The sequence below is a fragment of the Ips typographus genome, linkage group LG1 (genome assembly GCF_016097725.1).
Source record: "Ips typographus isolate SLU linkage group LG1, UJ_Ityp_2.0, whole genome shotgun sequence".
In the NCBI taxonomy this organism is placed as follows: Eukaryota; Metazoa; Arthropoda; class Insecta; order Coleoptera; family Curculionidae; genus Ips; species Ips typographus.
In genome coordinates this window covers 4,919,783-4,947,093 of record NC_138422.1, presented here as the reverse complement: position 1 = coordinate 4,947,093, position 27,311 = coordinate 4,919,783, and the positions used below count along the sequence as shown (strand labels likewise).

The 27,311-nt window shown below is 33.2% G+C and overlaps 1 protein-coding gene across 3 annotated transcripts in view; it reads left to right on the top strand.

The window, feature by feature from the left end:
• Nucleotides 1-27,311, top strand: part of CCHa1-R (CCHamide-1 receptor) — a 102,813-nt gene that overhangs the window by 53,452 nt on the left and 22,050 nt on the right. For all 3 annotated transcript variants that reach the window (XM_081972774.1, XM_081972767.1, XM_081972758.1), the window contains 2 exons: nucleotides 8,923-9,285; nucleotides 26,849-27,075. In XM_081972774.1, coding sequence (XP_081828900.1) covers nucleotides 9,050-9,285; nucleotides 26,849-27,075 — 463 coding nt within the window. In that variant the 5' untranslated portion in view covers nucleotides 8,923-9,049. The remainder of the gene's footprint in view (nucleotides 1-8,922; nucleotides 9,286-26,848; nucleotides 27,076-27,311) is intronic.

Below are 27,311 nucleotides of genomic sequence, written 5' to 3'. Positions count from 1 at the left end.
TTGGGAAAAAAGATGGAGCTTAATTTTTTTTTCAACTTTGTCTTTATTGCTTTTTGATTCTCAAATACTAAATACTGCTAAAGCTAAAGTTTCTTTTACAAATAATTTTTATTTTTCGTAATTACTCCTAGTTGTTTGTAGTCTTTGCGTGCTGTTGCCCAGAAATCAGCAATTTTTTCACTATTAAAAAAATGTTTTTTATTGTACTACGGCTAGACAGGTCTACAAGTTGATCTTGTTCTTCTTCTGTGAGGTCTTGGAGTTTAAATATTACTTGACAGCTAAAGGGATTTTGAATCCTACTATCGCCAGGCTCAGATTCAGGAAAATATTCCCTAAAAATAGAGGCTAGGCTGCGTAGATGCTCAGTACACTGAACACTTTATCTGGTCAGGCAGACTCTCCTCTGAAGACTCCAGAAATTGTTTTAAATTAGGGAAGTTAATAAATGACCCAGTTTCAATAGGTTTCGCCCAGATCTGACACTTTTTGACCATAGCACTAATCTTCTCTTCAATTTTGAACATGTCCACACTGTGTTATGTGTTCAAACACATCAGCTAAGTAAGCAGTTGAGCAAAGCCAAGAAAAGTCAATTAGAAAATCTGCATACTTGGTGTCAAGCAGGAGGACACAAACCTCATCTCTAAGTTCAAAAAATCTGGTTGAGATTCTACCTCGAGAGAGCCATCTTACTTCCGTATGAATAAGAAGCTGTTCATGCTTACTTTCAATGTCTTTGCACAACAAAGAAAATAATCTGGATTGCAGAGGTCAAGTTTTAATGTAATTGACGATTTGAACTACTTCGTTAAGTGTCTTTTGCAAAAGTTCAGGCAATTGTTGAGCTACTAAGGCTTGAGCCTGAAAGGGACATGAGCTGAGAAGAACATCGGTCTAATAAGAGGACTCGGCAGTATGCCGACAAATCTCCACACCAAGTAACTCCACAATAGAACCTGCTCTAAGAAAATGATTACACGAACCATTCCGTCTTCACAGACAACATTAAGACTAACATAAGGCTATAAAGTCTGGAGGAGGTTTTTACAGCTTCAGAACCGAAAATCGGTCTGGCTCATGGTGAAGCTCAGAGAGTCGTCTCGGAATGAGGCAGTGAGGAACAATCCGATTATCACAGCAAATAACAGTTAAAAATCTGTGTTTCGTTGAAATAATCTGGACCTATACCCCCATCCTCCTCCTTTAATTTTATCACGCAAATTGTCAAAGGTACTTTTCAGTATTTTTTTTTTTAGAAAAATTAATTTGTTCGACTAAACAATTTGATAAACTTTATTCCAAGATCCGAGATAACCAAGTTTCCCATGGGGCTCGAGAAACAAACAAGAGGTATGCTAGCTTTTCAATGCAATTTAAAAATGCCATTTGTTTGCATTAATCTTTAAAGTGGCTGTTTACTGAAAGTTATTTTTATTCGTAAAAAATTTCATCCCTTTCTTAAATCTCACTCTTTCAACTAACTGAAACAAATAGGTCTCGCAATTACCATTGCAAGCGAAAAACTTTCCATCAGTTCAGTTACAGAGTTCTGTAAGAAATATTGAGTAGACTGCATGTGACATAAGATTATAGGTATATGTGTGCTGATTTGTTTTACATTACACGACTGGAAAATGTGTAGGAGACAATGGTTTTAGCACATACTCAAGCAATTTATTCTTATTCGATAATTTTCGAAAAAACTACAGCGAATATTTCCTACATATGTAAAATCTCTCATATGAGGAGGGGTGTTATCGAAAATTATAGCAATAAAGTTAAAAATATCCTGAGTTTTTCAAGCCAACGAGGCATCTAACATGCATGATGGTGTTGTTAAAAACCAATTACGAATCATCTTCAAGCCTGTAAGTAAAACTTGAACAAATTTAGAGTGTTGATAACCGAGAAATCATGGAACTTAGTCAAACTACCACCTAAAATTTTGTTTTTTTTTAGTAGAGTGACATTAAGTCTTCAAAAGTGGGTACATATGATTCATAAACTAATTATTAAGGCCTAGTTGTACAACAGTGGTTCAATTTTTGAACCTGGTTCAAATCAGAAACGTCACTTTGACAGCAATGCATTTTGTTAGATAAAGTTAAACTACCAGTCTCAGTTAAACTGAACCAGTCTTTGAACTGCGATTGTACCACAAGACCTAAATCTAGCTTTCTCTCTTCTCACGTTTGTTGAACAGACTAGCGGGTTTCAAACAACGAACAAATATAACTTCTCTTTTGGAGAAACGGCCAACGTTTCGACTTTTGTTAAGTCATCTTCAGGGCAGTTCTCATATGGAAGTATATATAAATATGAGGCTTTACTTGAAAAAAAAAAACTCCCCAAATCTAGAGACCATAATACAAAGTGGGTCCACATTTATACACTTCATGGGGATTTTTTATTTCAACAGCTTAAATCAGAAACTTGTTTAGCATAGCCATCAAAAGCCTAGCTTAACATAACAAAGCACTTTGTGATTCGTTACACTAAGCTATTTAGCTAAGCATTCACTAATATGTAAGCTGTTTGCTTAGGGTACCCCATTCTCACTATTGTTATAGAAAGATTTCTTGTAGGAAAAAGATAAAAGCAACAGAACAATAAATACTACTCGTCCAAGAGATATTATCAGATCATGTTTAAGACATGAAAGATACCTTACCTTGTAAACAAGTCACTAAATCAGATCCCTTTAGAAAGTGGTACCTATTTCCACAAGCCTAACCAAACCTATTTTTAATGTTCTGGGAAGTATTGTCCACTATTCCAACTCTGAATTTTAAAATTTTAAATTTTAGAATTTTAGAGCCGTTTTGCGTCTTAATGATCTAACCTACTGTATTGAAAAATTTGCTCTACAACTTGGATCCAAAGCGTTTTTCCATTAAATGAACCATACAAAGGCGCAAAAAAATAAAAACTGTTTTTCCATGTTAATCTCCTATGTCCAAGGTTCTCTTGGACACCTGGTATAATTCATATAGCAAACTTGACTCACTTTTGAATATAGAAAACGTCGTTGATGACCTCGTAGAAAAAATGCGGTTATTTTGTGAAATAATACATTATTCAAATAAGTGAGGGCCGATAATACAGAAACTTTTTCAACATTTTATATGAAATTAGAAATGAAGGTAAAATTAGCGCAAAACTTTACATTTAAAAGAAAATTGCGTTATATTTAAAAATAAGTCAAAACGACTTTGGACTTTGTGTTCACATGAACTGGAAAAGAATAGCATAAAAGGCTTATTAGTGGGACAATACCATCTTTAATTGATCATATTTTCTTAGTGCGAAATTCAATTTTACCGTTATACTCACAGAAACTCCACTTCAAACTTGTACTTTGCACTGGTATTTCGTTAGGTTACGAATGCTCCAACAACTGCAATTATTATCTACCCGCAGAACTGCAACTTCAGTTAACAATCACTACAACGACGTTTGTACGGACTTTCTATGATTCTGGAGGATTCGCAAATATTCAGTAAATTGGCATTGTCTCCCACTGTTCAAATCTTGACACAAGTCTCACCACTTTTGCGAGTGTTTCAATACAGTTCCCTTAACAGCTTGTCCATATTACGACAAAGAAGTTAATTCGGTTAGGATTTAAAAAATGTATACAACAAAACTTCGTCTCTGTAATATTACAAGGCTTATTTAGTGCTTACACGTACGTGATACGTTGCTTTAACCCAATTTAATAACGTGTATTACATTACGACCGTAAGAGGCAAATGTCAGTGCAAGTACATCATGATAGCGACATTAGAGCACACTAAACCAAGATAATAATATTTCCCGAGTATGTGTCTGATAATCACACCCAATTACTATGTATTATACATCGGCTTTGAGACAACCGCATCTAAGATGCTTCAATTACAAACATTTCGTGACGTAATTTGCATGGTAATGAAGAACACCCTTAACCTGGATTCGGGTTTATCCGAAAATTGTTAAATGCACTTGGCTAGGCCAAGACTCAAAATTCGTTTGTAGGACAAAAACGCTTTAATGCACTTTCTTTCAGAAAATAATGCTTGAAAGAGCAGTTTAGAAAGTAGCCAATATTCCTTTAATCAAAAATGCGTTAGATGTTTCAGAACATATCGTAGGCGACTAAGAGTGTAACTCAATGAAGTGCCAAAGCGACTTTAGAGTTAGAGCTACCCCTAAGCGACTTTTACGACGCTATAACTTCGTTAGTTTTGCACTCAACACCCTCAAGTTGAGTTTCGCTACCTTGCGGATCGCCGAGGCACATATTTAAACATTAGACCGGTGACTGTAAATGAGGATTTTTTGGTGCACTAAATATAGTCTCATCGCATTAAAGAGCTTTAATAAAATTGTTATTAAAGCTCATTAGACTACCTTTACGTGAACAAATAGTTTATTAATATTTTGAGAATAAAATTCATATTTTTATAAACGACTTTTTCTCAGATTGTTTCGAATTAATATATATTTATTTTATTAAATTTCGTCCGGTTATTATTCAATTATTATAAACCATTGGTTTTTTAGTAGAGTGACAACCTGGCAACAAGTCTTCATAAATTCATACTTTGTCACAACCTATATTAGAATTTGGACTTGCTAACAACAATACACTAGATCTCCAAGAACTTTGAAAATTTGTTTTCATAATACGTCTTTGAAAACCCTGTAGTATCTCTATTACAAGTACTAAAAAACGCGTTTTTCTGTGCGCTGAATTAAAATGCTGAGTAAAATGGCTTTAAAATAGAAACGTACAGCAAAATATACCTACTAAATTACAGTTATTATAATTTCCATTTTATTAGAAGCAAATTGTTCAAGTTATGCTTTATCATACCCAAATATTTTCATTATCTTCCTGCTAATATACGTATAGTAACGTCGGTCGCAGGAAAATCTAAAGTGGCCCTTATTTTGTTTTTAGATCCCGACCCCGGACTTCCAAATTAAATCCTCTTTCGGCGAGTTTTTTGTCTCACGAAATTTCCTGAGAGGGCTTGACTGTTAAGAAAAACAATACTGAAATTTGCGGCTGGTTTTTATCTCTCATGAACCAATTTATATTAAACTTTTTACTCAAAACTCACAACACTGTGTGACTAAAATTACTATAAGCCAGCACCATCAAAACTAATATATTGTTTTTCTTGCTATCATAATACAATGATTATCCTTATATTATCTGCATACTATTAAGCTATTGTAAGTCGACCGTTTTCAAGATATTTGAAATTTTAACAATGTATACATTTCTGTATGACAATACGATTATATGGTTAAAGAGGACTTTTCGACCTTTGCATCGATGATTAATCCTCACTGATACATTATTTCGTATATTGGTGCTATTAGCAATAAATAACATTGTATTTAAATTATGACAAAAGAAAATAAACCAAAACTTAAACATTTTAAGCAGTATTGTCCTAAACTTTGACCACAATGCACATTTCTGCGGCTGTGACGTCGCTCCTTTTGGTAAGCTGCACGAGTGTGTAAACTTTCTTTGTAAACTTGACGTATAAGTTTTTCTTACAATGCAACCCTTTTGTACTATACTCTACTGAGCAAATGGACATTACTCGTTTTACCCTGAAAATTTTCACAAAGGGACACCCTGGAGAACTAGAGATCAAATGAATGACCGACCCAGTATAGGTCAGCCTGGAGCGAAAAATAAATTAACTGCATTTTATTCGTCTTTTTCCTCAACTGCGGTTCCTTTATTAAATCTTCCAGCTTCCAAGTTAAAACAAAGGAGTTTTGCAATTGACAAACTAATTCAACACGTCCCCATAGTGAAATATCATTTCAGTCTGCAGTTGACATCCCACTATTACGTGCATTTGCTTAGGCATGAAATAAAGCAGCTAGTCTCCTAACTTTATGTGCTTTTATGTACGTATTTGAGTTGGTTTAAAAGAGTTCTTGTGCATCCAAATTGCCTTTGTTTGTGTAATGCATCTAGAAACTGAAATATTACAAAAGCATGAATAATGAAGCTGGCTTGTTTATTTGATATGTTCCTAGTTTGCCTCATTACGGAATAATTCTACAGCCAGAATTTGTTATGATAGGTGCTTACGTAACCCGTTAAGAAAAGTCCTATTATATTTAACAGTGCAAGATTTTAACAAAAAATATTTTAATCTTTAATCATGTATGTAATAACGTTATTTCTTATGTGTAAACCGAACTCTGGGGTCTTGAAAGTGTCATTGATTTTGCAAAATAATCAATAAGTGGTAAAAAATAAGAAATGTTACTTTTTTTCCAGATATCTTTGAATGTATGTAATAGGAATATTCTATTTTTTAACAAATTATCTAGTAATATATAACGCAACTTTACCCTCATTTAACTAAAGCTCTATCAAGAATAGTTTCTCAGATAGCAATGCTAATGCCTTGAATTTGTAACACCCGGTGGTATACTATGTTAATTCACCTGCTGCAATATCCAAATTACACTTTCTTAATTACTTCAGTTGACATTTCAAGACATTAATACAGAAAGCACTTTCTGTTATTACGAATGACATAAATGCCATCTAAAAGATGCACTCATATGCAAGTTGATGGGTCGTCACGATTCATTGTCTGCTAGAACAAAGCACTAAATAGGAAAGTGTCACGTTTTAGTTGTAGCAGCTAATTTATGACTGCATACATTTGTAATACTGGTACGTATAATTAAAACGCAACATTTCATCTAAACGTTCCATTTTACTGTTGAACGAGAAACCAATAATGAAAGACTTTAATTAATTTTATCATGTCAGAAGAAATTGAAACATCCATGTTCCAAGAGTTGAGCACTGCGGGAAATGTAATTTCCATCCAATAACCAAAATTGCTCAAGTAACCAGCAACACACGAAAACTCATCGATTATGTATAATAATTTGATAGGATGGAAAAAGACTTGATGATATTGAAATGATAAATGTGACCTCGGATTATGTTCTGTGATTTATAGTCGCACTGGTCGTGCAGCTATAATAAATCAAATTTTGAATTGAAATATAAAGAGAACAGGGAGTAATTTGCTTTGCAATTGAATTTAAAACTGTCAAAATTTTGCCGTTATATTATCGTCAATTTGTCTTGCAAAGTACCGTAAATATAAGTTGCTTTAATCTATCACAAAAAACAGAAAGCTTCATTAAACATAAAATTACATTTGGGATATCTACACTGCATTATATAAATTTCCTCAACACCAGTTCTATTAGAAACAACAAATCTCTGCACCAAACAGTTCGTAGATTAAATTGTAAATAACTAGAAGAAACTTTTAGTTATTTATTTTCGGATTACTTGAAAATGTACAGGATAAATTATACACGTGATACATACTGCAGTTGTCTTTACTTTACTACACCGTGTATTTCCTTTTAATGGTAAAGAAGTATTTCGTTTGTAACAAAACTAGCATCAAATTGAAAGTTATTTTAGGAGATTTAGTATCCGTCAATACCAGACTACCTTAACAAATTTTTCTTTATAAATCTTATCTTAGATAAAGGTATTAGTTTGAAATTTGAAACTTATAATAGGATAACTTTATTTTCATTACACTGTTTCTTTACGCAATTTTAATATAGGAAACGCTAACAAAAACTGCATTCACGTCATATACGATCATTACGTCATAGATAAACAATGTCGCCAAACTTCTCAACATTTGTGAGTGACAGACATTGTGCTAAAATAGGTTAATTGTGAAATGACAGTATTTGAGTTGGTTTAATAAATTTCTATCAGGGATTTCGTTTATTAGCTAGTTAAGGACTACCTTAGTTTTCTCATAGTTTTAGAAAAAATGTGCGCCTTCGTACATACTTGTGGTATGTTTACACCCGTTAGAGTAATATACAGGGTGTCCCGCGAGGTAAGGGACAAAATTCGAGTCAAAAATGTTGTATGAACATGGGTCCGCAAATTCCGCAAATGCTTCCTTACCAAGATATGATTTTTTAAATTTAAACAAAAAATGTCTCTCTGAGTACTCTTAAAATCTGAAGCAAAATACCGGGTGTTAGGTTTGAATTAAGAAAGTTGATATACTTTGTGACTGACCCTGTATACTTGCAAACCTCATTTCACTCTCATGTCATGCGCTTTTATTTAATACAACAATATAAAAACTTTAGTAGTTTTCGAGATATTTCCAATATTCCAGACTTTTTGGACGCCCTGTTTAGGTTTCCATGGATTCGAGGGAATTCGGGCATATTCATGAAATTGGCAATCTCTCTTAAACTTCAAACTATGACATAAGTCCCTCTTTTCTCTTCTTTCTTCTTTTCTTCTAACAATTAAAATACGGGGAAACACGAAATAACTATCCTACTGCTTACTCTAAATTATAAAATCTTTTTCGCAACAATACCAATGTGTATGTAAGTCATAGTCAATCTTCCTGTGTTTTCTAGAAGCAAAACGACTCTACAAATTTGAGTTTGTTTGTGGCATAATGTATGGGCGATGCATTTCTCAAATTGTAACCCTGTTTTACTTTGTACAGATGTCTGGCTGAATGCGCCGTTATAGTTGAAAAACCACATTTTAGTTTTATTTTTGAAACTCTGGATAAAGTCGTTTTTCATGCCCGTTCGTAATCTGCATGCATTTTCCTTTAATTTAACATATGCAGAGTCAATTTAATAAAGCATCGACGACCGAGAGCGACAAAATTGCGCTTTGGGAATTCCTTTACGGTACAAATTCAATACATTCTTCATTTATACTTTTGACGTTCTTTTTAACGTTTAATCCTATTTTACCGTGCATCACAATACTTCACCAGTGTTATAAAACTCATGCATAAATTTCACTCACTTTTGTTCAACCTGTACTTTTTTTAAAACAAAATCTGATATTAACGTTTGTTTCAGATATACCATATTGAAGGGAGAAACAAAAATGCACAACTTCACGTTCCAATTTGACTTAACGAAACTATCACGAAATACGTGGAAACCACTTCATATTTAACAACGTTGTGGAATCTGAGCATTCACGATGGAAACTACTACTACACAAAGTAGTTTGGACATCGATTATAGTGATAGTACCAACCCGGCTGAAAACTTTACAAATACTTTGAATATTACTGGTTATGTTCCGTATAACCAGCGAATCGAAACTTATGTCGTGCCGGTGGTGTTCTTTATAATTTTTGTGGTCGGTTGTATTGGAAATGGTACTTTGGTGGTTATCTTTCTAAAGCACCGAACCATGAGGAATGTACCCAACACGTAAGTATTAATAACATTAGCAGACTGGTTGTAATATAAGGTCAACAATAATACTATAAGGTTAACCGAGATCTAATTTTACATCATATCTTAGAAGACAGCATTATTAAAAAGAAGTGTATTAGTTATTCCAATAGTACAGGGTGTCCGGATAAAGCGTTCGGAGCGGCTATATCTCGACAATTGTAAAACTTATTAGGTGTTGGGAAAAAAATATTACAATTAGTTAGACGATTATATAGATGACCCTATCGGAAATTGATTTCATCTTGATTACTTGATTTTTAAGCCTTTTATTGATGAGTAATGCTACTCCTTCAATGTGGTGGTTGGTCTCACTATTATTTTGATAGATCATATAGCCCGGCCTAAGAACTGTGCATTTTTCTTCTGGCAGTCATGTCTCGCACAGTCCAATTATATCCCAATTGATATGACCTAGCTCTTCTTCCAGCTCTTCCATGCGGTCTTCAGTTCTTAGTGTTCTGATATTGTAAGTGCCAATTGACAGATTTATGGTCTTTAAAGGTGGTTTACGTGCTAGCGAATTTTTGCCTCCCCCAGATTTCATAAGGCTGACCTTATTAAAGGTGTGGGATTTTTTGTTTACCCACCTGGGGACCAGTTCCGTTTGTTTTGAAATTCGCCATAGGGGGATAATTTAGCCTTAAGTCTTCCCTGCTGGCCAGACGAGTTGGAAAACTGACATTTTCAGCCGCTCCTAACATGGAGATCAGACGTTGTGGAGTACCGCTCCTGACCTGGAAATCCAACGTGTCCAGTGCCAGTTTTATTATCCGACGTGTTACCGATATACAGGGCGATAAAGTTTAAATTTTTTTTACAAGTTTTATTACATAACTTCAATCATTCTTGACATAACAAGATTAATTTTACTACTCATTTGGATCTCCACAATTACATTGAAGTAAGAATGTACAGAGTGACTACTTTCTCTCTCTTGCATTTTTCAAAATATGATATACCTAAGTAGGAAAACGTTTGTGATGTTCGATATACTAGCTAAACTGGATTAGCATATAACTTATGCTTTAGTTAGTTAAACAACCAGGTTAGTTAATCTAATAATACTGAAAGGACCATATTTGTATGCTATGCCTTTGGGAATAATTATCAATTTTCATCTAAGAAATTAGAAATTTAGGTCAGGGAATTAGCACCTCTTTCCTGAATATTACCATATTAAATTGGTTATTAAGCCCTAATTTGATGAAACGAAGCAATCGTTGGGACCTGTTCAACTCGTGCTCGGAATGTTAACATGCCTTGAAGTGTGACGTAATCTATAAACACTTTTACGAATCCGCCACTCTATGAAAAGACAAATGCTTGTTCCTGTTTCGGTAAATTTACGTTTAAATTATGGAAATTGAATTGTAAAACGCTTTTCCACATTATGCGCGTTTTAGTCTGTTTTGCTAATGTAAATATCTGGAAGGGAACACAATTTTAAACCTATTTAATAAAATGTCATCATTAATACCCACAAACCGATTAATCATTTAGCATAATATGAAGTGATCCACGCTTTAATACGTACATTAATTTTGTATTTGTATATTAAAATATAATTTTATTCTGTTTTGCACAGTCACGCAATTTTGTAGTCATTATATATTTTTTTAATTTTGATGCATTTTCAGGAAATCCCAAAAGAAACGTCTCAGGTATAAAATGATGAATTTTATTCCATTGAGTTGTACCAGTACAATCTCAACAAAGGCCGTTTACAAAATGTATTGCAAAATTTTTAAATTGTGGTTATTTTTAATTATCTTGTTTTAAAAACGAAATTATTAAATTTGAAATAAGAGAAGTAAATTTTTTTGCCACCAAAATGAGATTGGAAAAATTACAATTCAATTTACCCACTTAGGTAAACATTTATAAACCGCGTTCTAGAGGGTGGGTTAAAAAATCATACAAAATAAAAATCAAATGTTTTACCATACAAATAAACAATCTATTTTTATTCGGTAAATTTAATCCAAAATAACGTTTTTTAATTTAAAAAAAACAGATCCACAGCGTTTATATCCGATGACTTTGGGCTACAAACCTATTCAATTCAATAAACAAAAAAAAAAATGCATCGAAACGGAGATGTATATAATATACTGCCATTGTAATCACTCCATTTGAAACCACGTACCGTGATTAGCATCTTCTTGTTCGTTGAGTAATATCTTACTTTTACAACAACAATTCAAAATAATCGTTCATTGCTCGTTTGTTGAATTTCTACTCATAAAATATGATAACCTAATTTCAATCAACTTTTGTTTCAATACAAAACTTAATTACATCATTGATTTTTTGAAATTTCTTAATACTTCTAGTAAACAGACTTTTCACAATGTTAATTGGCAAAACAAGGATCACGATGACGGAAATCCTTTAGATTTTAACGGTCGCGGCTGCTGTAGGATAATTGGCTCTTTCTGCTTCCGTCAGAAACATTTATTTAAGAAGAAAATATGAAAAGGATGTCATGAAAAATAAACCGATTTATAAAAAAAATGAGTAAGAAAATGTCTCACTAGGTCAAGTCCAAAGTAATCCCGTTTATTTCTAGCTCGTTTTCAAGAAAATTCTTAAAGAATTCAATAGAAGTTGCCAACTTTTTAGCTGATATAATTAAATCAAACCGTGGTTCTTGTAGGAATCAATCTGCTTGAAAAATGTTTCCGCCAAAGGTTATTTCCTCAAATTATGTTCAACAGCCACGTAAAACTCTAAAGCACTCACTCCGAACATAACGTTTTCCAATGTTGTTCTGAATGTCTTTTATCGTACATTTAATCAGATTAATTTGATGGCTGTTTTGATTCTTCTAAACTTTATTGTACGCCAGAGGATATCGTTTTTTTATTATGAAAGCATTAAAAGTACGCACGAATTCTCTAAAAAAGGGGTTATTTAGCAAAATGACTTCATTGAAGTGATGATTATAGGCTTGAAATTGGAGAGAAAGGCTAACGACCTCGAGTTTTGTTATGAACTTTGCGAGGTTTTGAAAGCAGGAACCATATAATAAAATAATTGCCAGCTTTAACACTCAGCCACAACAACGTGACAAGAAAATTTGATAGCAGCACAACAAAAGACAGTAAAAATATGGTGCAAAAATAGTATAGTCCGGTGAAAACTGAACTCATTCAAACTAGTAAATTTTCAATAAAACACTCATTTATCCTCAATCTGCTGTAATGGTTTCATTCGACGTTTGCAATCTATTTCTCAGTATCCCACTTTTCGATTGTATTACCTTCATCCAAGAGTTGCTTTCCGGTTCCGAAACTCTCGATCCTTTCCAAGTTGAAGGCTTATTATCTTTAGTCTCCTTAGTGCTTGACCAAAACTTCTTCCAATTTAGTTGCAATTGCTACTCTCAGACAAAAGGTTTGGCCATGGGTTCTTGCCTTTCGTCACTCCTAGCCGAAATCTTTGTGGCTAAAATCGAAAATTCATTGGAGTCTTACCATTCATTTCATAAAGTTCTTTTTTTCAAGTTGATGACATCTTTTACATTTTTAACGGCACCTCCAGTGACCTAATGACTTTTTTTTTTAAATTCATTAATACCCTTCATGAATCTATAACTTTCACTATGGAATAAGAGTCTGAAAATTCCCTTCCTTGATATACTTTGTACTAGACTTGACAACCACATTGACTTGTTTATTTACCATAAACCTACCAGTACGGATTCCATCATTCAGTCGTTTGCCGTCAGTTGCCTCCCTGCAATTCACCGACACTGAAGTAAAACTGACAGACTGAAACTTACACTATTTAGAGCCCCACGATTTGTTTTAACTTGTTCCCAATATGGCAGACATTTTGTTTAACACATTTTTTCCTAGTTTGAAAACGGTCTGGCACAATACAAACTCTGTGTAATATGTCACAGAAATCGCAATTTAATTTAAAACAGTCAGTCCTGGTTTTTAATTGATTAACGAACTCGTACAAATTTCTTGTTTACGACCTGAACTCTAAACTCACAACTGTTGAGAATGGTCAGGAATTACGGTTGTGGATTGTAAACATAAAATTGAAACAATAAACCACAACTTCTGGCAAAAAAGAGTTTCCAGTAAATGGTGAAACCTTATTAAGCTTTTAACATCAACAACAAACCCGCGAGTTTATTCCCATTGAAGGTGAAGCCGCTAAACGTATACGAACCAATCTCCCTAATACAAAAGCCTTTATACAGTATAATTCAAAACAAAATTATCCGCTTTGTTTTGTCGTAGAGCACTTGTGAATCGTAAACACCTTTCAGCTGGCGCTGCTGTCGAGTAGGTTAATGAAGTAACAGCGTGAAAGGGTTGATGATCAATTAAGTGTGAAATACCTATTTAATATAATTTTCCATAAATTACTTCTACCTTTTCATTAGGATTCTTTCTAAGCAAATCTGAAGTTGATTTAAATGGAAATAACATTGAGCTTGATTCAATTTGTAGAATAAACAGTTTTTTGCATGTAGTGTTCTGTCCGAAAGAAAAACAGCTAAATATTTGTATTTTACTGGAACGAAAGAACGAAAATGTAGGGCTGTCTATACACAAAAAAAAATCGAGTTTACGTGCCACTGCATATTTTATGCTTTGGGGAATGAAAGTGGCTGATGACGACAGCTCGGAATTTACAGTTTATGGAAATGAACGTATGATTGCTGGTCCATTTAGCTTTATTAATAGGGTAATTTTGAAAAGATTTACACATGAAACCGTAGGAATATTTGGATATCAAAAGGCGAGAAACCAAGATTTGTCGCAAACTGGAAAATATCACCGTAAGCGTTTCTTCAGGCATTTATTAAATTGAAAGTTTGGAAATATGATCAAACTTTGATTAACTATTTGCCCCAATAATAATACATTTTTGCTATCTTTGAATTAGTTAAAATAAGAACATAAATCCTAGAATTGTCTTATTCTTCATTTGATCACTTTCTCAATCGCTTTCCTATGCCTGCAACGTGAAATAACGTAAATCAACACTGAGGGAGACTCTCTGACATTCCTCAGCCAAGATTTTTTTTACTTATTATAGTCAACAGTTGCGCAGACAAACATACTGCGGTTAGTAAAGCCAAAGTGAGAACATGTGACTGTGGTGCGCTCTCAGAGATGTCAAATTTTCCGATGTAATGCCAGAGACAAGGTTAAGATGAGTATCTGTATGAACGTTTCTTTTTACGAGCTGTTCTCTTTAGATTTTCATGCAGTACGTCTTTGTACCTTCTCATCTGCTTTTCTTCTGCTTTTAGTTAGCTCGCCGAATTTGATTTTGGTAGCCTGCAGCAGTAGTAGTAAGCAGCTAACAGCTGACAGCTAAACTGAAGCAGCAAAGTGAAAACCAATTTAAATAAAAGAAGGAGAAAACTACAATTGAAGGAAGAAGAAGGAGAAGACCAGAACTAAAGTTATAAAAAAAACAACTATAATTAAAATCAAATTGAGGAGAGACATAACATCAAACTGTAGTGAACGTAACATAATATTGACATCAAAATGATTTAACCACTATCCAAATACAGAAATGCTAGATAAACTTAAAAAATTGGTCGTTGTCACTAATTTCACGAACTATCCATCAAACAAATGTGTCGCCCCTGTGCTGTGAATTTATTGAAAATAAAACACCAATACTGATTATTTGTTTGCTGGTTCGTCGATTCAGTCATTCAGTCTTTATTACTCAGAATCGATGCAATAAAAAAATCAGAAAAGTTGTTATGAATATTAAACGTTTGTTAGTTAATGCATGCAGCTGGCGTTGGTCAAAAAAATTAAAATTCGATGCATAAAGAGGAAGAATTTAAATTATAATACAATTATGTCCAATTTTGTTGAATTCTGCCCTAAGCAGTAAAAATATAGAAAACCCGTTTGTTATCAGGCATTCATCTATAAAATAGCGTATATCAAAAATACATATTTTTTATTGATTTTTTTGAGATATGTCTATTAAATCACTTAAAAAATAAAAATTAATTCTGTAAAATGTGGTGGCGTTGTGTCATCAAAACTTGTCCAAATTTTATGTGAACTCCACATAATTTCACACGTATTACTGTTCAAAATAGATACGAGGAAGGAAATAGAAAAGTATACCCATAAAAATATACTACAACCATCAACAGCATATTTCACATAAGATAAATTTAACAAAATGAAAACTTTGAGAAATAGCCCGTGTGGTGATTGATTACTTAAAAATCTCACGCTACTTATTTCATCGCAATATCGATTTATTTCCTAATAAACAAGTTGACACTGATTTATTGAAAGATATTTGTATTGCGAGTTTTCCGGTGCTTATCTTAAACTGCCCATATAGGCAAGCGTTTTTGTACGATTTTGCTATTTTTTTAAATAGTATACAATTATTGTTAAACCTTTGGCAACTCTGAATTATTTCGCACTCGAAATTGAGTTGAAAACACCAACTGAGATGCTTTCTTTCTAGGACATGCCATCTAATACAGACAGTTTGTGGAAGGATTTGCGAACATCGCAGCTCCGCTACATCAACTCATTGAAGGAAAATCACCCTACTGTTGGAATGCTCAATGTGATTTAGAAGTTTAAAAGGATCCCTTTGCTCTAGTCCCATCCCCAGTTACGCACAACCAAAAGAAAAGTTTATTTTGAACACAAACGTCAGCAATGACCCGAACCACACTACTACATCCTCAGTCAGATGGTATGGTAAAGAGATTCAATAGGATCATAGAGCAACATCTCTCAAAAGTTGTCGAACAACATCAGGGGGGACCAGCATGTTTCGCTATTCTTGATGGCGAATAGAGCAGCAGTCCACAATTCAACAGGACAGTCATCGTCCAAAGTTCTGTTTAGTCGAGAACTTCGACTGCCATAAGAAGTTGTGTTCGGATCTCAAACAGGCTAAAGCAAAGACATTGAGGACACGTTGACGAGTTGCAAGAAAGATTTCTGGACATCCATGAGCTTGCCAGGGATAGTTTGAATGTAGTTAGTGACTATATCAAAGCTCGTTATGATTTTAGGGTCAATTCGTTAGGGTTCCAGAAGGACGATAATGTTTGGTTGTATAATCCACAGAAGAAGAAAGGCAAATCACCAAAATTGACACCGGTTTGAGAGGGACCTTAACGTAGTAAAAAAGATAAACGATGTCGTGTACAGAATCCAAGGCAGTCCCAGAGACAAGATAAAAATTGTTTATCTGGACAAAATCTTTATAATATGTATACACGGCCGACTATTTGAAACACTCAAGTTTAACATTCTAACTATTACATTGATCGACTAGTATATGCCGAAAATACGTCAGCTAAGATTGACAACGAGAAATACGAAATTACGTGTTCGAGCAAATTATTGAAAAAATATTCTGTTTTTAGATTAGATTAATCCTAAACAAAAATCAGAACATCTAGAACATTTACCGTTTCTGGTAAATTTTATGAGTGATGTAACAATGTAATAGACATGTACGATTTGAATGTAATAAATAAACGAGCAAACGTCACATTCAAAACAATTCTGTGTATTACATTGTTACATCTTCTATTTTGGCTTGATTTTTCGCATTTGTAATGTTTCAAGAATAGTATTTTGAAAATATGCCAGACATAAATATTTCAGGGAAAGATAAAAGTGAAGGTTTTAGTTAAACCTATAGTTTGTGTATTAAAATAAAAAGAGTAATGTTTACTATTATTATCAAAATAATTTGTTTAAGCTTTCTTAAAATTTTTTCAACATTATCTCTGGTAAATATTTTGAATTATGGAAAAAAACTTCATATACCTACTCGTAACATTATTAAACAACTACCCAGGTTCATCATATTTTCTCTAATTAACCTAAAAATAGGCCGGTGGGTTATAACATTCTATTTTAACTTATGTATTGGAACTTTCCTAGTCGTTCTTAGGAGTATCACATAAAAATGCACTATTTCTCTAAAGAAAACATGTTTATCCCAAATTCCTTCATGTTTTCCAACCATGAAACACAAACGAATGCAAAATCTTTAAAAACGACTGAGGAAAACCACCGAAAACCTCTACAAAGAACATACACGAAATTTTAAAAGACATCAGTGACCATAGATTTGTTTACACGGTTTTGTTACTAATCCGTCCATAATTGTTGTTTATCATTTTAGTAGTGGAAAAAAGACATTATCCTTCTGTTCTTAAGTTAAACCTTAACAGTTAATATACTGATGAGATGGATTTTATTAAAACTACCACCACCAATTTGGCACAATTGTTCGAACTATCAAACGTATCGTTAATTAAAGCTCTGAATATGTAATGTATTTCTTATATCCTGTTATTCAATACATATTTTACTATTCTTACACGACTTTAACATTTTACCACACAAGAAAATTTAAATTTTTTGTTATAATAATGATAAAAATAATTAAACGCCATCCTAGCGGAATAAAAATTTTGAGTTTTGCTATATTTTGGGTGACATATTTCTAAATAGTTATTTGTTCATTCACTATTTACATTATCACGTGTTCAATCTCTTTCAGCTATACTGTAAAATACCCGTGAAAGTGATGGAAGGTTGCCTGCTACAGCAATCTTCATGAATAACTTAAAAAGAATCACCTCGATTACATTACATTGTAAATTCTGGATGTCATTTCAAAAGATATTCTGTAAACTCTATTTTGCGTTGAGTGTTTCTGTAACACAATACCTTGTCAAAGGTGTTTTGTAGATATTTTCATAAAAGACAGGAAATTCGAAAAAAAAAATTGTTTTTTCTAAACAAGTTGAAAGTATATCTGATATAATCTTAAAATAAAGGCTATTTGTGTAATACGTGGTATTCTTAATATACCGGAAAGGTCGATCTTATGCTATAAATTGAAAGATGTATAGATTAAATTTTGGTATCAGTTGAGGTTAGAAAATAGTAGTTTTACGAGTCATAACGGGTACGAGTTCGAGCACCAGACAAATGCGGACAAGACACTTTGCACAAGAGTTGGAACAATATTTTTTCTACGACGAACTCCAGACTTAATTTATTTTGCAACATAAATATAAATTCTGTTTTGACACACGCTTGTAACACACAGTTTTTTGTCATATTTGTATCTCTGTAATACGTTTTACGACAGGTGTTTCAATTCGTAAATTCAAATTGATAATGCGCGTGCGCAAAATCGTGCGTAAAATAGATACCTTGCACTCGCGAGTAGAAAATACTTATTTACCTAATAAGTGCGGGAAGTGACACTTTTCCGCACGCTGATTGCACTTCGCTATCGAGTGCGGAAAAGACCATATTCCGGCCATATAAGGACACATAAGCCAGCTGAGACCAGGTTTTTTTAGCGAGGTATTACTCCTCGATCCCTCCACACTTCCCCACCTCTTGCGTGGTGGGCCTCCAGGCTTGGGACTGGTATTAGCGGTGGTAAACCAATGCAAATAATTTTTCCTACATTTTAGGAAAAAATAAAATGTCCTTAAAATCCTTTATACTCCTCGGTATACTCTAGCTTAAGAGATGTTTTAAAAACTGACAAACCGGAATAGCTTCTCGATGAATGACTCTAATCAATACTTAAACCAAGAAATTGTATCTGGTTTTTTTTTGGAAATATTTTAACTAAAATTGATCGGAAAATTAGAGCAGTTTGTTTAAATTGGTCAGCAGTTTACGCTTTCAAGAAAATGTCTTACGAACAAAACTTTGTTTCCACTGTTTTTATAAAAATAATACTCATTCCAATTATACTGAAAAGAGTTTCCAATTTTACTTTATCTCGATTTTTGCAGTGGTATGTGCCAACATGAAGCTTTTTCTGTTCGATTAATTTAATTACTGCATCCAGACACAAGCATTTTCTTGGCAAGTATTTTGTGGTTTTGTACTAAACTTGTCTTAAAAACAATTTACTTTCGAATAGCTTGTAATTTTCTTTAATTGAACAAAGTACGAAGCATTCAAAAGTAATCAATTGGTCATTTTGTACTAACTCAACTGTTGTTAAATCCAGAATTTTTCGAAACAATAATATTACAGTAACTGCTGAATCTGTTGCTAAATTTAATGAATTTTACGGTTTTTACTAATGACCAATTGTTTCATAAAACGGAACGGAAACGGTGTGCTTTTCTTCAATGGTTTTTTGTAAATCTGACACGCAAGTAAAACTTTTTTAAGGGTTTTCCCATTCATTAAGCTTATTATCTGATTGCATGTTAACAATTACTAACACCGATGTAAATTGAGAACTGGTTGGTAATATTAACCGGTCTTATTGGCAATCTGTGTTTACATAAACTATTAAATTAACTATGATTGATTATTTCAGCATTGTCAGTAAAACTTTTAAGTTGATTTTAAGATTGATTGATCTAAATATGTATAGGAGAATATTGAGAACACTCAATTCGTTCAAAATACTTGATTCATTTAAATAATTGTTTTAAAAAGGACATTTTAGCAAATATGGAAACCTAAGATGGTTTAGACTTTACACACAAACACAAATGTGATTATCTCAGACACACCCGTGGAATTTCTTTTCTGTATTTTGTAATCTGTCCAATTCGTGTATGAATTGTTCCTTAGAACACTTGTTATGTTCTATGTCCATTAAACTACTGCAACGGCTAATTTAAAATTTTCAGGGCACAGTAAAGACTCGAAGAAATGTCGATATGACAACTAAGCTAATAATTTCCAATTTTGCTAAAATTAAATATGATTTGAACTGGATTAAGAATGCCAATATCCAAACGAAATGTATTCAATTACCTAACGCAAGCCCTGAATGATGTATTTTTAGATCAGATATCACAAGATTCATGTAGAGAAAGTGGAATTTCTGAAAAAACGTTCGTCCAACTCCAAAAATCGATTTCAGATTTAATGGTCTTCTCGGAGAGGAAGAAAAAAATTGCCGCCGGGAAACTTGATAGCTATCATGAAATAGTTTCACTAAAACTAGACTCAGCTAGATTGGACAAAGATTCATAGGAGATTATACAGTGATATGACGTAATTTGGAATAAATTCGCTATCCAGATATATACAGGGTGCGCCAAAAATAAGTTATGAAAGACAACTTTAATTTAAAAAACGCACAGCTGTAAAAAAACCGCAAAGCGAAACAAAACAAATTTTATGTTCCAACATTATTTTAACACCAAAACGTTTGCCCATGTCCTCTATCCTATCCATCATTACTTGGAGATCCTCTAAAGTTGGTACTAAAATTGCCGTATCGTCTGCATATCGCATATTGTTAATTGGGGATCCGTTAATCTTAATTCCTCTACTTTCTCCTTCCAGGGCAATTTGAAAGATCTTTTCCACGTATATATTAAAAAGTATTGGTGACAATATACAGCCCTGGCAGGCTCCTTCGCATACATTGAAGGTATCTGTTGTTAGGTTTATGTTAACTCTTATCTCCGCGATTTGATTCTGATGTCCTTTTCTATCCCGAGCAGTCTATTTAGGAGGATATCGTGTTTAACGTTGTCAAAGGCTTTCTGATAATCTATGAAGCATACAAAGACGTCTTGGCGTTGGTTATAACACTTCTGATGAACTGACAACCCCCTGATGAAGCCAAACTATGTCTCTCCGCTTTTTTCTTCACACCTCGTGTATATTCGACCGGGTATGACCCGAAGAACTTTCAGAGCATGACTCATGACTTATAAGTCTGTAATCATTACAATCCTTTGTAGATATCTTTTTGGAAATTGTTACAAAAGTTGATTTTAGCCAGTCGGTTGGAACTTTACCTGAATCGTATATTCGGTTGCACAAATATGTAAGATGTTTTGGGTCAAATATTTTAAGAACTTCTGCATGTACGTTGTCATGACCGGGACTTTTTCAGTTTTTCATTGCTTTCAGAGTATGCTGAACTTCAGACTCAAGAATTTCCGGGACCATTCTTCCCAATTGATAGGTTGTCTGTTTTCTTTGGTCTTCAAATAGTACTTGTGCATAACTTTTCCATGTGTTGCATAGATCTACATTTCCCATTGTGCTTTAGTGAGGGTATTGGAGCTTTTTTTGTGGTGTCAGTTATTTGTTTGAGCTTTCTATGAAAATTTACAGAGTCATGTACAGCATTCCTCCCTCATTTGAGAGATGAAAGTATCACTTACGCTACCAGGTAGAGTAGTTTTGAAACTAGCTCTCTATCAAATACGCGGTCCCTTATTAACTGAACAAAGTTTCGCTTTAAGACCAATAAGCTTTTTCCCAATGGACCTTCTAAAGTTTGACCAGCTCGTCCACTTTTGCGGGTTTACCACCGCTGTACTGCATCTATTTTTAAAATGTAATTATATATACTTAGCCGTTATTCAGCTAAGTTCAAAACAATAACTTTGTTCTATCTATCTTTTACCTAATGTTCTCTACTAACAAAATACGTTTCGTTATGGTACAAATGTATTTTGTGTTCGAACTTTACCAGTAAAGTGTTTAAACATTAACTGTGAAAATCTATTAGCATAATTGATTCGCGGCTTTGAAGCTGAAGCATACAACAATAATGGAGAATGATTAGGTTAAGTGTCTAGAGCTAACGTGTTTTAAAGTATAATTACCACACTACAAAACTAATTAAGCTTCCACGCCTTCTAATAAATTTCTTACAATAACTTCCCGAACATTTGAGAATGTATCCTAATAAATGATCGATTCTAGCTTTATTACAAGGAGCACTGTTCCTAATAATTGTTTTGTTTTGCAAATAAAAAATCATCATCAGTAAAAAATAAGACATTACGAACTTTAAGTGGCAGCAAAACCTTATAAACAATCCGCATACGATCCAGTGTCATCTTAACAAATGTTATCAGTATAAATATGATTTTATTATGGAATCTAGAGGTGAAAGTCTACTAATTCACAGGCAAATCTTCTACTCCAGCGAAGGTTAGTTAGTTATGTACCGTGAGTTTTATAAGTGTTCTTACCTTTGATATTTGTGTAATATAATTATTACTTGACGACAGCTCAATCGATCTAGTCAAAATTTCTTTTTACCCAATTTTTTTGTGATTTTAAAGATTATTACATTTTTATAACAATAAGTTGTAAAAAAACGGAACACGGTACGTGATCAAAATTAAACTTGAAGGTTTACGTAGAAATAAACTTCCACATGCATAGCAGAGTTTAATGCGTTTGGCATGACTAATGACTTCCCAACAGAATTGAATTTGCATATGCTCTAACTAAATGTCGTAAATTCAAAAAAGGCCATATAGCAGTTACAAATATTTTTAATGCCATTCTTTTACAACCGTTTCGGTTAACCTTGTTATTTCAAACTGTAATAATAGTCATTCTTTATTATCTTAGCTCTAGTAGTCATAAAATAAAATTTTAAGTAGTCAAACCTGGTCAAGGCTTTTCTGCACCTAAGTGTTTTTCGTGTTTTACGGTGGTAATGCAGTAGAGAAATTCCTATTTTTTGTTGGGTTTGTGGGATATCTCGTTATCGAATATCGTATCGTTGCGGGATATAGATTTTACTTTATTTTTAGAGCCATACGGTTTTTACAATACTGCGCTCTATTTTTGTCAAACATTACGTCTTTATCTTTGTTTCACAAGTGCAGAAGATTATTGGAAAGATTGCATTTGGGGCCTTTTTTCATTCCTGCATTTCTGTTATTCATTAAGTCACTGTAAAGGTGTTGTAGGGGATGAAACACACGGCCGTAATTATAGCAGGTCATGATAACCATAGCAAAAAGAAGCATTTAAATAATACTGAAATACTCGTTTTCTTAATATAGATACGACCCTTTCTTTCTTCTTCTATGTTATTTTTTCTTTAAGTAAAAGGTGATATTGGAAATACACCCCACTTAGAATTAGGGATAAACAGCTGCTAACACACACACATCAAACATCATTTGCTTCTATCTAAAATCTAAACAGATTGTTCGATTACATAATATAGTTAGATTTATTAATGAGTTTATATTCGTTTTGTAAATAATCCTCAATCCGATAACCATGATTAATGAATAATATTATTTACATTAATAATGCGATTTAGACCCGTTAATAACGTTATTATGAACGTATTAGCTTTTTAAATAAGGACGAATAATAGCGTCCAGTCGCGGAAGAGAAGAAGAAAAATGAATGAGAGAAGAATGTGACCATATCCTAGAAAAACAGGGTAATGGTAATGGTAGACAATAATTTTAGGAAAAAAATTGTGCTTAGCATCTTGGCAATTAGTGCCATATTTTGCAATTTGTTAATGATTATAATAATTACTTCTTTCTTTTTATGTAAAAGTGTTTAACCAATTGGTAACGTTGTGTGATTTAAGTTCATTTGAAATAAAATACGTAAATGAGAAAAAGTCATACAAGCATCATACAAGAGAATCCAGCAATTGGAATTAACAAATATTAGGTATGTTTTTTCAATGAGCTAAGAAGATTCGTTAGGCGAGTTCTGGAATTATCTGAGTGCATAATATACAAACATTTGAAACTATTATGTGGAAAATAAAACCAATAAAGGATGACGTAACAATGTAATACAAACAAATGTGACAATTAAAGGAGCAAACATCACATTCAAAACCTCTTCCTGTCTATTACTGCAGTTTTGTACGTAATGCAATATTTGGTATTATATAATTAAGAAACGGAGCATTTAAATATTGTATTTTATAGGGGGTAGCTGAGTAACACACAATCTTCTCCTCAAAAAATTTATTCAATGGTCTTTAAACCTTCAAATTACGCCCAACATGTTTCGAGTGCAGCAGCTACTCATCATCAGGGACTAACCAAACAGCCTATCAGCTGGCTGTCATTTTAAACAAGGGGACAGCAAACCTGGGGTAGTGTTGTGAAAAAATGTATATAGAGTTTTTTAGGATAAAACATTTCAAAAAACCCAAGTTTAATAAGTTTAAAGAGAGAACAATCTTATTGTGGAGAAATCACCATTTTCCATATACATTATCAAATTGAAAAACTTAAAGTTAACATATCAAAAATTGATTAAAACTTACAACGACTGGTTAATTGCCAATAGAAGATTACCTTGTTTTTGAACTATTCGATTATTATAAAACGAATATAATTTATATTCGTTTCCGATTGATAAGGGTGGCGAGTTTTCCAACATTGTTTATAACATACTTTACACTTTGTCAGTAAAATTTGTGTAGATTTAACAACAGAAAGGACATTAAAGCTTAGCGCATTATTGTAGACCAGTTACAAAACCAGGAGCTGACGCATTTAGATTCTGACAGCAACGTGGGCATTGGAATTGATAACTACAACGTACAATACTAGGATAGATTAGTGTAGGCGTACGAGTATTACGTTCCAATATCGCAGTTCGGTGTTAAACCAAGTTAACTAGAGCCTAGCAAGCATTTCAGTGGAGGTGCACAGATTTATCAATTTATTTACCACATGCTCTGACCTAACAAATCGTATTTCCTCGTATTTGTAGTAGATGATATTGAGATTACTGTGCAAGCGATCGCTTATTACGAAAAGCTTATGGAGGATTGATTATTGTGATAGTGTTTGTTATTGGCCGTTGAGTTTCACTTGACCGGTTGCTATATGTTTATTTTGCAAAATGCAGAGGTTTTGTTGTGTTCGTCATTGGCCGCATTCATAGGAACAAATCGATTAGCAATCGAAAAATCGGATTTTAAATTCGATGGATAAAATGACGTTTAAGTAATGCTTTTTTGATCAGTGTCAGTGCATTCAAGTGAAAATTGAAAATTGAAAAATCTAAAATAATAGGTCTCTCAGAAGGAAGGTGGTTATTCAACAGAATCTCCAACAAGTCGCAAACAGTCCCATCTAAAGCTTAATTAAGCAATGTCAAACTGACGATTTTTGGGTTAATATCATATTTTTCGATAAAAATATGAACCATCATATATTTTCTATATAATAAGTAATTTGCATTTTTATTATTGTTATTATTATTAAATAGGTACCTGTTAATTAGAATATAATGATATTTAGTTTGTTTTCACAGTATTTAACTTAATTACTCAAATCAAATCAAACAACAGTGGCTAGTAATTCATTTGCAAATAAAGCCCTGCTATTATCATTATTATTATTATATGGATTCTTACATTTCTCTAATTTCCATTTGAGAAAGTGGATAGGAAGATTTGCCAGTAATTTTAAGGATAAACAATTTTTTTAACTGCTTGTTAAAGGCCTGTTTCTAGAACTTATAACTACTTATAAAAAATTATATCAAAAAGTGGGCCATAAATATTAATTAAAGCTGATTAAAAAAGCAATTTCGGGTAAAATACTCCACACAAGACATTTTGCTTTTATCGATATTTGTTCATGTTCAAGCCATTCTCAATTTTTTCTCCATTCACTACGAACATATTAAGCATGAACTCGGTTTGAGTACATACTTTACAAAGCTAAAAAATGAAGGGTCCAAATAAATTGGTTCAAAAACGGTAAATCGATTATACCTTACGCAGAGAAAGTTTTAATTAATTTATTATCGAAATTGCCCCAACATTTAAATTTCGGTCCAAACTTACTCGTCCATTATACAGTCATTGAAACTTTTATAGAAGTTCCAATAATTGCCAAAGTTTTTCGTCATGCATAGCTTTCCTGGTATAAAGTAATCAGATTAAATACCAAAAAAAGTCAAATTATATTTCATCATGTCTAGCATACTTCAGACTATCTTTGATGTTTATCTAAGTTTTAACTTCCACGATTATCCGTTTATCGTAAATTTAAAATCCAGTTTAGTAATCTTCAACCTTAGTCCATTAAATGTCCATATTCAGATTTAATTGTCTAATAAATTTGGAAGAACTCTTTCAATAACGACTATAATAAAAATCTATTTAATTTTATCAGAATGTTCCGTAACTTTGTCTATCGTCCGAAAACATTCAATAGTTTCTCCCTTTTTTTCAAGATTACAACATCGTTCTTTATCCTTTTCGTTTAGAGAAGCTGTTATCTAAGTCGCGCCTTATCGGAATATATAGGAATGGAACCTATATGGAAACTTTTATACTGCTTCGGAAGTATTTGGAAGCTTCTACAGGGTGTCCCTGAAAGGTACGGAAAAAATGCTACCACAACTTCTTGAAGCTTAAATATGACGATATAACCTAACTTACCTCAGTCCAAAAGTCGATGATTACGGAGATACAGGGTATCAAATGTTCAATATCGTTTTATAGGGAAATAGGGTTTTTGCCATTAATCTCTTTTCAAAAATTGAGCTCTAGACATGTATACCAGTTTTTTTCCTATCTAGCCGCGAAATGGGATTTTCCTGTCAAAACACACTAAATCCGGACAACCTGTACATTTTTGATTATGTGATTACTGGAAAATTTATAATTTCTGCTTTATAACCAATGCTAAAACTGCTGTTTTTATGACTTCAATTAAAAACGTCTTACACTAGCAAACAATCAAGCATGAAATCTAACCATAAAATGTGAATTTCCTTTTCAGATACATTTTCTCGTTGGCGCTGGCAGACCTCCTGGTCATTATCACCAGTGTGCCGTTTACATCGGTCATTTACACGTTTGAGACCTGGCCGTGGGGAATCACAATCTGCAAAATATCGGAAACCGCCAAAGATGTTTCCATCGGGGTATCCGTTTTCACTCTCACAGCCTTGTCGGCGGACCGATTTTTTGCTATCGTCGATCCTTTAAAGAAGTTCCACACTAGCAGTAAGTACATTTTTTTTTACATTAACCAAAAAAATCCTCAAAGTTCGATGAGATTTTGAGAAATGGTTGAAAATAAAATAGTATACAAACCACGGTAAAAAGTTTAATTTCTGTCTCGAGATACCTAATATCTTGACAGAAATCAAACACTGGGTATGTAATATACTATTTCGTCCTCAAGATTGTGGGTGCGAAACATTCTTTCGGCCGAAAAAATACCATTTCACGCCCTTGGT